The sequence below is a fragment of the Pyxicephalus adspersus genome, chromosome 12 (genome assembly GCF_032062135.1).
Source record: "Pyxicephalus adspersus chromosome 12, UCB_Pads_2.0, whole genome shotgun sequence".
NCBI lineage: Eukaryota > Metazoa > Chordata > Amphibia > Anura > Pyxicephalidae > Pyxicephalus > Pyxicephalus adspersus.
In genome coordinates this window covers 42,475,404-42,487,820 of record NC_092869.1, presented here as the reverse complement: position 1 = coordinate 42,487,820, position 12,417 = coordinate 42,475,404, and the positions used below count along the sequence as shown (strand labels likewise).

The window sequence follows — 12,417 nt, the reverse complement described above, 5'->3', positions numbered from 1 at the left end:
ATGGTACAGTTCTGTCCCAGAGAATCTCATGACATGAAGCTGCTGTAAAGGCAGGATGTGTAGTGCTGGCGGAATGTGCGGAATGTAATCTGCATGTTACTTGGGAATAATGTCATCTGGTTGTCTCATGCGATCACAGCTGCCATGGCATGCATAGAAAGCTTCTTATCTTCCATCAATGCTCTTTGCAATTATTGTGTTCTCTGGAGGGCTGGTTCACACATTAGTGAACCATTCGATGAGTTAGTGCATATGTGTAAATGTGGGTTACAGCATTTCATTAAAGTGCCCTGTTTATTATGAATGGACTGCCAATGGATAAATTTAAACAAAAAAACTGACTTTTTGGACAATCCATCACTTTTGCAAAGTCCCTTGTGGTCTTCATTATTGGCACGTGTTACAGGTTCACAACATGAGATAAAGGGCCATTTTGGACCCACAGTGAGCCGTAGTGTTCCGCCACAGACCTAATCATGATCCCATCTGCACCAATTCAAGTGAATGATGGGAGACGGGGACCATTTTTTTACCCACGGCTGCAGCAGATTTCAGTGCTGTTCCCAAAAGAGTCACATTTGGCCACACGTTTCCTGTTCACGATTTGCACCACATCCGCATACAAATGAGGTTGCCCGCAGTGTTGTTTGCTTCTCCTAACCACACATCAGCTGTTTGCTGTACACCCTGGGTGCAGAAAAAAGTGCAATTTTGCACCGGGGGCCAGAAAGTACCCTAAAACTCACGGTGACAGAGCGTTGTTAACTAAAGCTGCAAATATCAAAGTAAATGTAAAGCTGGAACCCCTTTACTTTTAGAAACTATAGTACTGACAGGCATGTTTAGAAATGAGTGATTATTCTGATTCCGAGTGATGATCGGTTCCCAGTGCTCAACCCAGAAATTTTTTTAAGCTAAGTGGTAAAAAATTTTAGGTGGGTGGCAGCCCCTGTATTGTGACCAAACTCTTTGGTAACCACCCAAAAACAGCCGGTTGGGTGCTGAAAAGTGCCGGGTGGTGCGCCCAGCTAAAAGTACCTGGGGAGAACCCTGGGTTCCTAAAATGGGAAAAACAAAGTTCTGTTCTCCATTTTTTCTAATAGGTCCCATAGACAACTTGTGTTCTAACTGGTTTTGCTGCGCTTCCCATAGGTACAGCTTTATAACGAGGCATTGCTCAAATAATGAATGCAGCTTGTATGTAAATGTAGATTGGATCACACTGGCAATGGATTGTGATATGTTAAATAAATCTGACCGCTTTGTACTGTTGTACTGTATAGGTGTCTTGCATCCCCCATGTCTGCAAAGTCCACTATCCACCTCTGTACTAACTCTATCACTTGGCTTTTTCTGTTTTTATTTTTAATATCATTTGCATGATTTTCAGAACCTTATTCTTTTGCTCATTTGCTCTTTTTGTTTTATCCCCACATCTCCTCCTTCCTTCTTCCATTTCTCGACATTGCCCTCCACAGCCAGGCTATGTAAGAGACTTGGTAAGTTGCAAGCTTCGGGAACCAAGCTGCATTTTCAGTTTGATGCTTTTGGACCAAATACGTTCTTTTTATTTTGAATGGATTTGTTGGTAATAAAGTGGAACCCCAGTCAAAAGTCATCTAGAACAATTTTTCTCAACCAAAGGTTCTGTGGAAAATGAAAAGTTACTCCAGGAGTTCCCAAAGTTTCCAGCAATTTCTGACTACTAGATGGCTAACCACCAACATAACAATCTTGTCTGTAAGGGGAAAATTCTTTCCGCTGGCCACCAATGTTAGAAGGGGCATTCTTCTACTGATTAGCAATGTAGGGATTTTTTTCTATCACTAACCACCATTGTATGGTGGCCCCTCTACCTTTTTCCACCAATGCTACAGGGTCTCTCTACATTGATCACCAGTGTAAGGGGGCTATTCTTCTACGGACTACCAATGTAAGATGTTCTTTCCAACTCTAACCACCATTGTAAGATTCTACCAGTTGCCACTTGTAGAATTGGGTTCTTCTCCCACTGGTACCGAGTGTAAGAGTTTTCTCTTACCACTGACTATCAATATTGGAGGTTGTTTCTACCATTGACTGTCATTGTATGGTGGCCCCTCTACCAGTTACCATTTGTGTAATTGGGTCCTTCTCCCTCTGGTGCCCAGTGTAAGGGAGCCATTCTTCTACTGACTACCAATGTATGGCTGCCATTGTATGGTGGCCCCTCTACCAGTTACCATTTGTGTAATTGGGTCCTTCTCCCTCTGGTGCCCAGTGTAAGGGAGCCATTCTTCTACTGACTACCAATGTATGGCTGCCATTGTATGGTGGCCCCTCTACCAGTTACCATTTGTGTAATTGGGTCCTTCTCCCTCTGGTGCCCAGTGTAAGGGAGCCATTCTTCTACTGACTACCAATGTATGGCTGCCATTGTTTGGTGGCAGTTACCACCTGTGTATTTGTTCCTCTCTCCCACTGCCCACCAGTGTAAGAGGTCTAAGAGTCTTTCTACCTCTGACTAGTAAGATTAAATAAATAAAGAGAAGAACTAAGGGATTTGTAGGCAAAAAAAAAATGCATATATTGTTTTCAATAATGAGTTATATATACAAAATTATATTAAGGTGTTTGGTCCAAAGCCTATTAATCACATCATAGGATATGGACGGCAGAACTATACAAAAATCATCTAGCTTAGGTTGTATTGTGGAACGTACTGTAACTGACGCGTTTCGCCTTTTGGCTTCCTCAGGAGTATGTATAGGACGCAGTTGGGGATGAAGCTGGATAGATAATCATCTGGGTAAATCGCAGTTTTGTATGTCCAGATACACTAGAGAATAGAATTTGGAGTTCCTGTAGTGGGATAGGAACAGGATCACGGGGTGATCCATTGGGGAAAGTAACCACATCATCTATATAATGGCTGTTGCAATTTTTGGGTTCTTGTAGGATTGTGATGCCATTGATGAGTTTAATCAATACAAAAACTACTATGTTATGCAGTTTGTTAGCAACATTCTAAAATTATCTTTTTGTGGTTTTCCTTTTCAATCATACTCACAGGATGAGGGTGGAATACAGCAGCACAACTCCCAGGCCTGGCATGTTAGTTGCCGCCTATTACAGAATGTAACTGTGCCAAGCATTTATCTGTGGAATGCATGTCATCTGCAAGCACAAGTATGGATGTAATGACCCATTACATGATTGGAATGTGTGTGATCATCTGTGTGTGTGTGAGCGGGTGACCCTATCCTGCATCTGCGGACGTATCGAGATAAAAGGCTGCTATGCCATGGCTTGGCAATACTGTCATTCAAATATCACTGGCACAAAAATCTAAAAACTGGGTATATAGGGCTAGCAAAACGGTTACCTATTGCAGATAATTTCAACCTGCTCAATGGAAAATTCATTAGAAACATTAACTTCGTACAATGAGTAGACGGCTGGTACAGAAAATATATTTAAATCCAAGAAATCCTGCTGATAATGTTATCAGATGGCACTTTAGTTGGGTGTTTTAAACCAAAATAGCAAAATGGTATTTATTGTAACTTGCATATCTTTAGATATAGTGGCTGCATTTCTTTTTTAGTTGGGATGTGGGATTTGCAAGACTGGCTGAGCAATACAATTATTTTATATGTAGTATGATTTGCATTTACTTGTTTATTGGTATTTATTTTGTTTTTGTCTGGTGTTCCATTTTAATATAGCAAGCTCACCTATTATATATATATATATATATATATATATATATATATATATATATATATATTTATTTATTTATTTAAAATCAGTTCATTTTTAATACCTTCTTATAGAACTGTCCAGTGTGTTTTATAAAGAACTTTTAAAAAGGGGGTTTTAATTTCTATTGTTATAGATTGTATGTTTTTATTCTCCTTTCTCTAGGAGACTCACTCCTAGCTCCATGTTTTTTATAAAATGATGGCTTTATGTTGTGTTTTATGTTCCAAGCTGATGTCTTTATTTCTCCTCGTTAGATCACAGCCCGAATTCTGGAAGCTCATCAGAACGTGGCCCAGATGAGTCTAATAGAAGCAAAAATGAGGTTCATTCAAGCTTGGCAATCCCTGCCAGAGTTCGGCATCACGCATTTCATTGCCAGGTCAGTGTATTGCAGTCACGAGATGTTATTTGTGAGCAATAAACATAATCTTTGTTAATAAAACATATTTAAACTTGAATTATGAAGTATTCGTAGTAGTAGTAGTAGTTGTTAAGTATATAAAAAGACAATTTTTTTAGAAAGGGTATTGTTTTTAGGTTTCTTTTTTTAACTTATGGTCTTTTTTTGTTCTCTCAAATTAAGATTGTAGCCAAATTTAAGCAAAATGTCAAGTATTACGTTATATTATGGTTTGCAATTCTCGCCCTGCATCTTTTTGTAGAGTTGTCAGCAAAATAACCATCTCCATTGGAATATTTTCATTCTGTTCCTATTCTGGATATTGTAAAATGTGGGATTTTCAGTGACATTCACCAGGACAATTCTAACCACAGTAAAAAAATTGTTTTCACGTCATAATGAATTTGTGGTTCTCAGGGAAAAAAATCAAATGGGGAAAAAAAGAGGAAGGGGTAGATGTTGTAGCTGGATACTACATAATACAAACTGATAAAAGGCAAATGTATCTACAGTAAAACCTCGGTTATCCGGCAACCACGGGGAATAGCCGATTCCGGATAAGTGTAATTTGGATAGCTGAGGAGCCACCATAAATGCAGACCAGTCATAGTAATAAATATTCCAAACAATGCATGTACTCTATGCTTATCCATAAAAATAAAAAAAATAAATAAAAATGATATGATATTTTTTCTAAAAAACCTAAACCACTAGTAGAAAAGTGCACATTTGTATTGTTTCAGCCTTTGGATCTTGCTGAGATTGCATGGCTTATATCTCTTCATATCTCCTTCTATCAGGTTCCAAGGTGGGAAGAAGGAGGAACTGATTGGCATTGCTTACAACCGGCTGATCAGGATGGATGCCAACACTGGAGATGCCATTAAAACTTGGAGGTTCAGCAACATGAAACAATGGAATGTCAACTGGGAAATAAAAATGGTGAGTTATCTTGACGTGTACCATTTATTACGGTTATTGTGCTTTGTGAACTGTAGAGATACAGTGAAAATAAAATCAAAGGGTTATAAAAAGAAAGTTGACCTTAGAGCATAATAAAGGGGGATTAAAGTACCTGTAGCCCTATTTTTGTTCACCTCTCCAGTGCTCCAATGATTTTTGTCTACGCTTCGGAGCCAAGGGCGTAAATGATGGTTGATGTCATGGCACCGACACCACCACTGCATGGCTATTGATACCACCACTGCATAGCACTGATATTTTGCTGTTCAGACCCAAGCATTGTTATATGGTGTGAAGATCAGCTTCATAAGTGCTTGGAAATGGGTTGGCCCATTTGGAGCAAACTGACCATGTCTGCTACAAAGGGACAGTATCTTATGATTATGATGTGAAAATGTTGATATGTGAGGGCCCTGAATGCCCTAACAATATTTTTTTAGCAAGTGTCCAACCATTAAATCTCCACTCTTGCCGTCTTCCAGGTAACCGTAGAATTTGCCGATGAGATGCGGCTCTCCTTCATCTGCACAGAAGTGGATTGCAAAGTAGTTCATGAATTTATTGGTGGCTACATCTTCCTGTCCACGAGGGCCAAGGACCAGAACGAAAGTCTGGATGAAGAAATGTTCTTTAAACTTACAAGCGGATGGGTGTGAGTGCAATGACTCGACTACCCACCCCCCCAACACCTCATTTATCAGAGCTGTCCTATCTTTATTTTTTCCTAAGTATGCTGCTTAAGAAAAATAAATTAAATGTAAGCTTGAAATGTATCCACTCTATGAAAAAGTTTTGCATTTTAACGAGTTGTGTGCACTAACCAAAGCACTTCCATCTTCTACCACCGCGACACGTAGCAAGTTCCGCCCGCCTTTTCGAGAACACGGTGGAAATGTTACAACAAAAAGTTTTTCCGAAGAGAACCCAAGACAGGCGGGGGTCCTTTTTATGGGGGACTTATTATGAACTAAACAACGGAAAGTGCAAATGTTTTTAAGCCATTAACTACGTGCCTGCGCAAGGCTTCAACCTATTCAAGCAACCCGTCGGGTTTAATGCATGTATTTTTATATTTTGGTGACGTAAAAGAAAGTTGACCGTTTTTGGATTTTTAAAAATCTGCCTTTTGATGATATATATATATATATATATATTTTTTTTTTTAGCTTGTATAATATTAGGTCAACTTTTTGAAGTATTGTGCTGTTTTCAGAACACAATGGTCTTGAAGGATATGTCCTATCATAGAGTACCTATTGCCTAGGTGCAGGGGTTGCCGCCATTTTGAAGTCTAGACAAAAGTAAACTAAGCAGGTCGATGCTCTGGAAACATAAAATGCAACCAAAGTATATTTTTAAAATTTTTGGACAGCCAACAAAATGGCCATTTCTCCATTTGCATCATGAAGTGTCTATTTGGAATGGTTTATTGGCTCGTCAACAATATAGTTTTAGATTCAGTGGAAACGATTGTTTCTGGTAGAGCTAATTGGCCAATAAAAAAAAATAAAATGGCCGATCAGCCTTTTGAAGTGCCTCAATGCCTGTCAAGCAGTTAGGACACTTTTGGATATTGGCTCCTCGACAAAATGAGTGTCACCTCTGTGTCTGGGCAAGAGTACACCACGAAGTACACTAAAATGTCACTTGCCCTCCCGATATACCTTTTTCCTGTCTACACCTTATAGTATTAAAGAACATGTAGTATTCACCAGCGTAACTGCGTCAAATATGCAATGTTTCATGACAATATGAAGTAAAGGTCTAATGAAGTATACATTTTTTTTTTTTTTTGTGTAACTTATGTAAAAACACAGATTTTATAAAATTGTACAGTGTTTTTGTTTCTTGTTTATTACTTTAAACTACTCACGTTTGTTGTTTTTTTGCTTTAGTTCTATTATATCTACATTTAAGAAATATGCCTTTATGAATGTATTCTGTATTTTGATTTTAGTATTAAAGGATGTTGCTACAATATGTTTTTGTCACAGAAATATATAATTACAGAGAAGTTTGGATGGACTGGGATGGGGTCGTGGTGCTTAGAGGATTTGTCTTCGTGTTTATAAGTGAGGGTCTTGGGGCTTTAATAAAAGGTCCATTATGGGGTCATTCTACTAAAAAAAAGGTCTACTTACACTTTTTGGGTGCTCTACCACGCGTCAGCCAGTGGTAGGTTAAAAAAAATACTTATCTTGCTCATCTTCCATTTGTGGTGCCTACGTGAGGATGGCGTCACTGCTTTTCCAGGTAGGATCCTGTGGAACGCAGAGCAGGCAGGAAGACGCTCTTCGAATGGACTAAATTGTCTTCTCAGTTTTTGCCCTATCTTCTTTCCAAAGCAGTAGTCACCAACCTTTTCGGACACACGGTCCACTAAAATTACCAGCTCTGGACCTTGCATGCGCAGGGAGCCATGTGTCACTCATAGGTGAAGAAACTTCCCCTTTAGTGACATCATGATGCCAGAATCTGCCTATTCTCCCATCGCAGGTCTGAGCCTGTCAACCCTCCCATTTCCCTGATCCTAAAATCCATATGGGGGACACAGTCTGTGGCTCTGGCGGGTGCGCTCCTCCCCAGCGGGGTCTTTCCCCTGAACCCACTGTGCACCAGCCAGAGCCGCGGACCACCGGAAGGATGGGATAGTGGACCATCCATTTTGGCCAACTTCCGGCCAAACCTTTTCTTTTTAGTTTTGGATAGAGTGGTAAAAACATAAAACTAGGGTTTCCACCTCAAATATTGATTGGCAAAATCCCATAAACACAGCAGTTCATGGGCTGCATTGGACATGCTATGCATTGCACTCCTTTCCTGGATGTCCTATTGCAGAGCATTGGAACTTCAACCAAGGCCGGTCAATGGCAGCCTTTTTTTCACCAAATGCTGCTTTTTCCATTTGTACTTTATAGTTTGACAAGAAAGCTCATCAACATGAACCTTTATACATATCTATCCTGAGCATTGTTGCGATTTTTCGGTGAGGAAAAGTGATAGTGTTTAGTTTTTTTTATTGCCAATTAATAATGACCATTCATTATGGTCCTATTTATATTGGTCAAGTGGACAAATCACTGACCAGGTAGCAACCCTAGTCCTGAGGCTAATTTTGTTTATTCAATTTCAATCCAAATGTATTTTTTTTATATACACCAGCTGTATGAACTCTTTTCTACTATTAAGCTTGGCAAAGGGTCCAATTTTTTCCTGGTTGGAAAAGTACCAGGCGTGGAAACTCTACAAATAAACCCCTTAGGGCTTTGTGTTTAGTGGTCCCATTGGGGAAGGGGGTTCCAGCACTTCTGTTGGTACAGACCAATCATTTTTTCAATACAATGAGCGAAGGCCAGAATTTTTTGTCAGTTTGCTGATATCTGATTTCCTGCCTTGGTGAAACCTGCTCTTGAGAGGGATAGCAAGCAAAAACTCAATATCACGGATGGTGAAAACATGGAAGAACTGCTTATCAAGTCTATCCCAAAATGGCTACAGTAGGCTTGTCATTGTGGCCCTGGGGCCTACAATTTAACTTGTCTATTCTGAACTAGGGCAACCAAAGCATACATTATGTGGGGTTCCCTTGGAATAAAATTCTACTGAGTGAACCCAAACTTCCCACTGATCCAGTTTTTTTGACATGGTTGCTGCAAGTTCCTGCACTCATCATTATACCTCTGCAGCCTGTAGAATGGAATTATGGAGTAACCCAGTGCTATCAGTAGGGCCAATGTGTGGGATTTCATATTCTAGTTTACTGTAATGTTTAAAATGAGGAAATAGAAACATATTAAAATACATTGTAATTTTCAGTGGTGTCTTTGAAGGACCTGTCCAACAAGAAATAGCAGCATGGTCTTTGGTAACCTTTGGAAACAAGACCATTTCAACCCTACTGTGATATTGGGTGCTCTTTATAAATCGAATATTTTATTCATGGGATTCTCTTCTCCTATTCTAGCACATAAACGTGAACCCTTTAAGGCTGAAGTACAAGAAACTATGCAATATTCAAGGAGATGTTTGCCATTAGGCTTTGTAACTGTGATGGAAAATAGGCTGATCCTCATTGTGTCATTTGTATTGGAGGCAATGCCCATGAGCTAGCATAGAATCCAATATTCAAAAGCTAGCCAGTTGGTGAATACAGAGTATTATAGTACCTTTGCAATGGTTAACAAAGTTGCATTTCTTTCTTGACCCCAACGCCTTTAGAACTCAAGGTGAAAACGTTGTTGTTGTGGGCATCACGGACAGCTTCACCTTTGTTAAAACCTTGACTTTGGGACTGGGCAATGCCCATAGTTATCTGGGGTAAAATCCAATATAGTGTTATTATGGTCACTAATAATGGAGATGAGTTTCTATTGTCCAATGCAACCTTTTGCTACCAAAACTGCCCCAGATATAGGAAATTTGGAAGATCTGCCATGTGGTCATCTAAGTGGACCTTTGCCAGGCTATCATTTCTTTTTGTGTCCATGCAGATTACAATATCATTGTACAATCTTCTAGATCTACTAACAAGTATATAGTGTAAGGTTGCCTGAATATATCTTGAATGTATTAATTAGCAAGGCCCTCAATTTTTTTACAGACTTTGGCATGTACGACCATCTTGCCATGCACAGTATGATAGCTACAGACTCCATGTGGATCTTCCTATACTTACTGATGGGATTCCAAGTTAGGAAGTGAAAGGAAATTTCTCCAAGACCTAGATCAGGAAAAAAACAGGGCTGTGATGTCTGTTGTTGCCAACTGGTTTTCGCTATTTCCTAGTTTTGGTTTTAAATACACCTTAAGGCAGATTGTGCCATTCAGTCAAATCTTCAACAACCCTCAAGGCATGCAAAAACCAATGTGTTACCACCATGTGGAGCTAGCCATGGTAGCCAAACTTGGCGAAATCATAGCAATGAATGGTGGAGTTTGTCTTCCAAGTGCCGTTGGGATCCTTTTGCCAGTTCATCTGATCTGTGAGCGGGTTGTTTTATTTCGGCAGACAGACTCACATATTGGAAAACCAAAATGTGCCCTCACTGTGGCTTCCATGTTGGTGATGGCTTCTCCACCTGACTTTGAAGAAGTCACCACTGAGCCGGTGGCATCTCTTGCTTTTAGCAGACCTTTTATGGCCACCGTTATTATATTGATTTAGTTATATCCAGAAGTGAACACCGGCTGAAACAGGATAACCTAATCCTGAATGATGCCTGTCCTTGGCTGCTATTGTGGAAAGTGCAGATTAACAGCTTGCTGCTCCGTTTTGCTTTTCTTGGAGAGATATTTGTGGAGGTGGGGACAGATCCCTACTTTCATGGCAGAGGAAAATGAAACTCATTTAAAAGAAAAAAGTTGGAGCAATGGGTAAAGCTACGTACACACTTCCAATTATTATCGTCGGAAAACGAACGACGAACGTTCATGCACGATATATACGAACGATCGTATAGCACCGATCCTGCACATAGAGATAACGACACGATCGTTCGTAGATATTGTACACACAATAGATACGATCGTTTGAGCGATAGAGGAACTATGTGCACGACAGGAAAGTGAACGGACGTTCGTTCATCACGCATGCTCTGAACATGGACGATCAACGAACGACCGTACACACAAACGATGTTCAACGATCGTCGTCCAATCCGATCCGCCGGTCCGGTCGTTCGTTTCCAGCGACTTTCCTCGTTCGTCGGCGTCGTTGGTTACTTTTTTACGAACGATTTTTTGCCCAATCGATTGTTCGTCGTTCGATTGGAACGATAAAAATTGGAAGTGTGTACGCACCTTTAGGGTTAGCCTATAGCAGCCAATCAGGTATCAGCTTTTATTCTTTATCATATAATAAAAACCTGGAGCTAAGATTCATCACACTGGTTATAAATGGAAGTCCCATATAGAAATTTACAGACACAATTTTAAATAAAATGGAACTCTGGGCAAATGGGAAGCTGGGTCCCAAATGCACAGCACTCCAACTCCCCGTAATTCTGTTAACTGGGGCCCTTGGCCCTTTGCCCATCCCCTAAACCATCCCCTAAATGTCAGACACTAATCCTGCTGGACCTTATTTGTCACTAATAATATAAGCAGTCTGTAATGCACTATAGGGATTTAAAGCTGAACTAGGGCACAAAATACTTTTATAAATATATTCCTCATTAGCCACTACAGAATATAAATCTACTTGTGAGCATCAATGGCTTTTGCAACCTCAGATGTTACAGTCTAAAACTTGCAAGGACGTTGTTATTGTGCTGTGCATAGCCTGTACAGAAAGCAAAGCTGTGGGAGGGGCCAATAAGACCCTCCCACTACAGAGAAATACAGGGGGGCGGAGACAAGACCAGGCACTCTGGACAAGAATAGAGAGCAGCCACGACTGGTCTTTATTACAGGAAGCTCCTTGCATTTTCATACCTACACAGATATAAAGGAAATAAAAAAAGTACCCCAAGATTTAAAGAGAGGGTTTCCTTTGCAGGAAAATTACCATGTAAGAAGCCTTTAATGGCTGCTGTCGTTATGACTTACTAAATCAATGGCATACTAAAACATCTTTAGAGGATTAGGAAAAGGTATCTGAGGTTTCTTTCAAAGAATCTCTGATGAAGGATTATACCTGTGTAATTAGAAGCTTTGTTACAGGAAATGGACAAAATAATGGAAACACTGAACTCTCTCTATAAATGTTACTAAAAAAGAGAAGGGTGCGACTCCTCCATTTGCAGCTTTAAAAATTAAACTTAGTGTTTCTAATAACTTGTCCACATGATGTATATGAAGAAGAGTATTTATGATGTATCATTTTTATATGATATGTTTTTATGACTGTGATTTGTTCTGATCTAATCTGAAGTTGTTTGGTATTGGTCTAAAAATTCGCCCCATAAATGTTTTTCTTGTCAGTGCTGCATGAGACACCTCGAGTAGTATATAGGTCATTATATTATTGTGCTCAGACACACGATTATGGTTTAAACTGTATAAATGCTTTTTATTTGAAATAAAAGCCAATCTTTTATTTAATGGACCCGCCTGTGGTTTTGTTTTTGCAAATAATAAAATACTGCACATGCTGCTAACAATATTGCAATTTGAAGGGAGATGAATTTTATTTAAGATGTAGATTGGTACATGAGCTGATAGAAAATGCTGATTTATCAAGATTTGTGGTGCTATGGTGGGTTTGCATGGACAATACATGACGGCACTCAATACAGACAGTATATAATAAAGAGTCATTGCTAGATACAAGAATTATCAGATTTCCATAGTAGATACAGTATGTAAAGATT

General features: G+C 39.6%; 1 protein-coding gene across 4 annotated transcripts in view; it reads left to right on the top strand.

Moving 5' to 3' along the window:
• FERMT2 (FERM domain containing kindlin 2) overlaps positions 1-12,152 on the top strand; it is a 72,711-nt gene extending 60,559 nt beyond the window's left edge. For 2 of the 4 annotated variants that reach the window (XM_072428558.1, XM_072428560.1), the window contains 4 exons: positions 1,479-1,499; positions 3,999-4,123; positions 4,945-5,086; positions 5,590-12,152. In XM_072428558.1, the coding sequence (XP_072284659.1) occupies positions 1,479-1,499; positions 3,999-4,123; positions 4,945-5,086; positions 5,590-5,763 (462 nt within the window). In that variant the 3' untranslated portion in view covers positions 5,764-12,152. The remainder of the gene's footprint in view (positions 1-1,478; positions 1,500-3,998; positions 4,124-4,944; positions 5,087-5,589) is intronic. The other 2 variants (XM_072428559.1, XM_072428561.1) reach the window with 1 other exon arrangement.
• Positions 12,153-12,417: the final 265 nt, after the last annotated feature.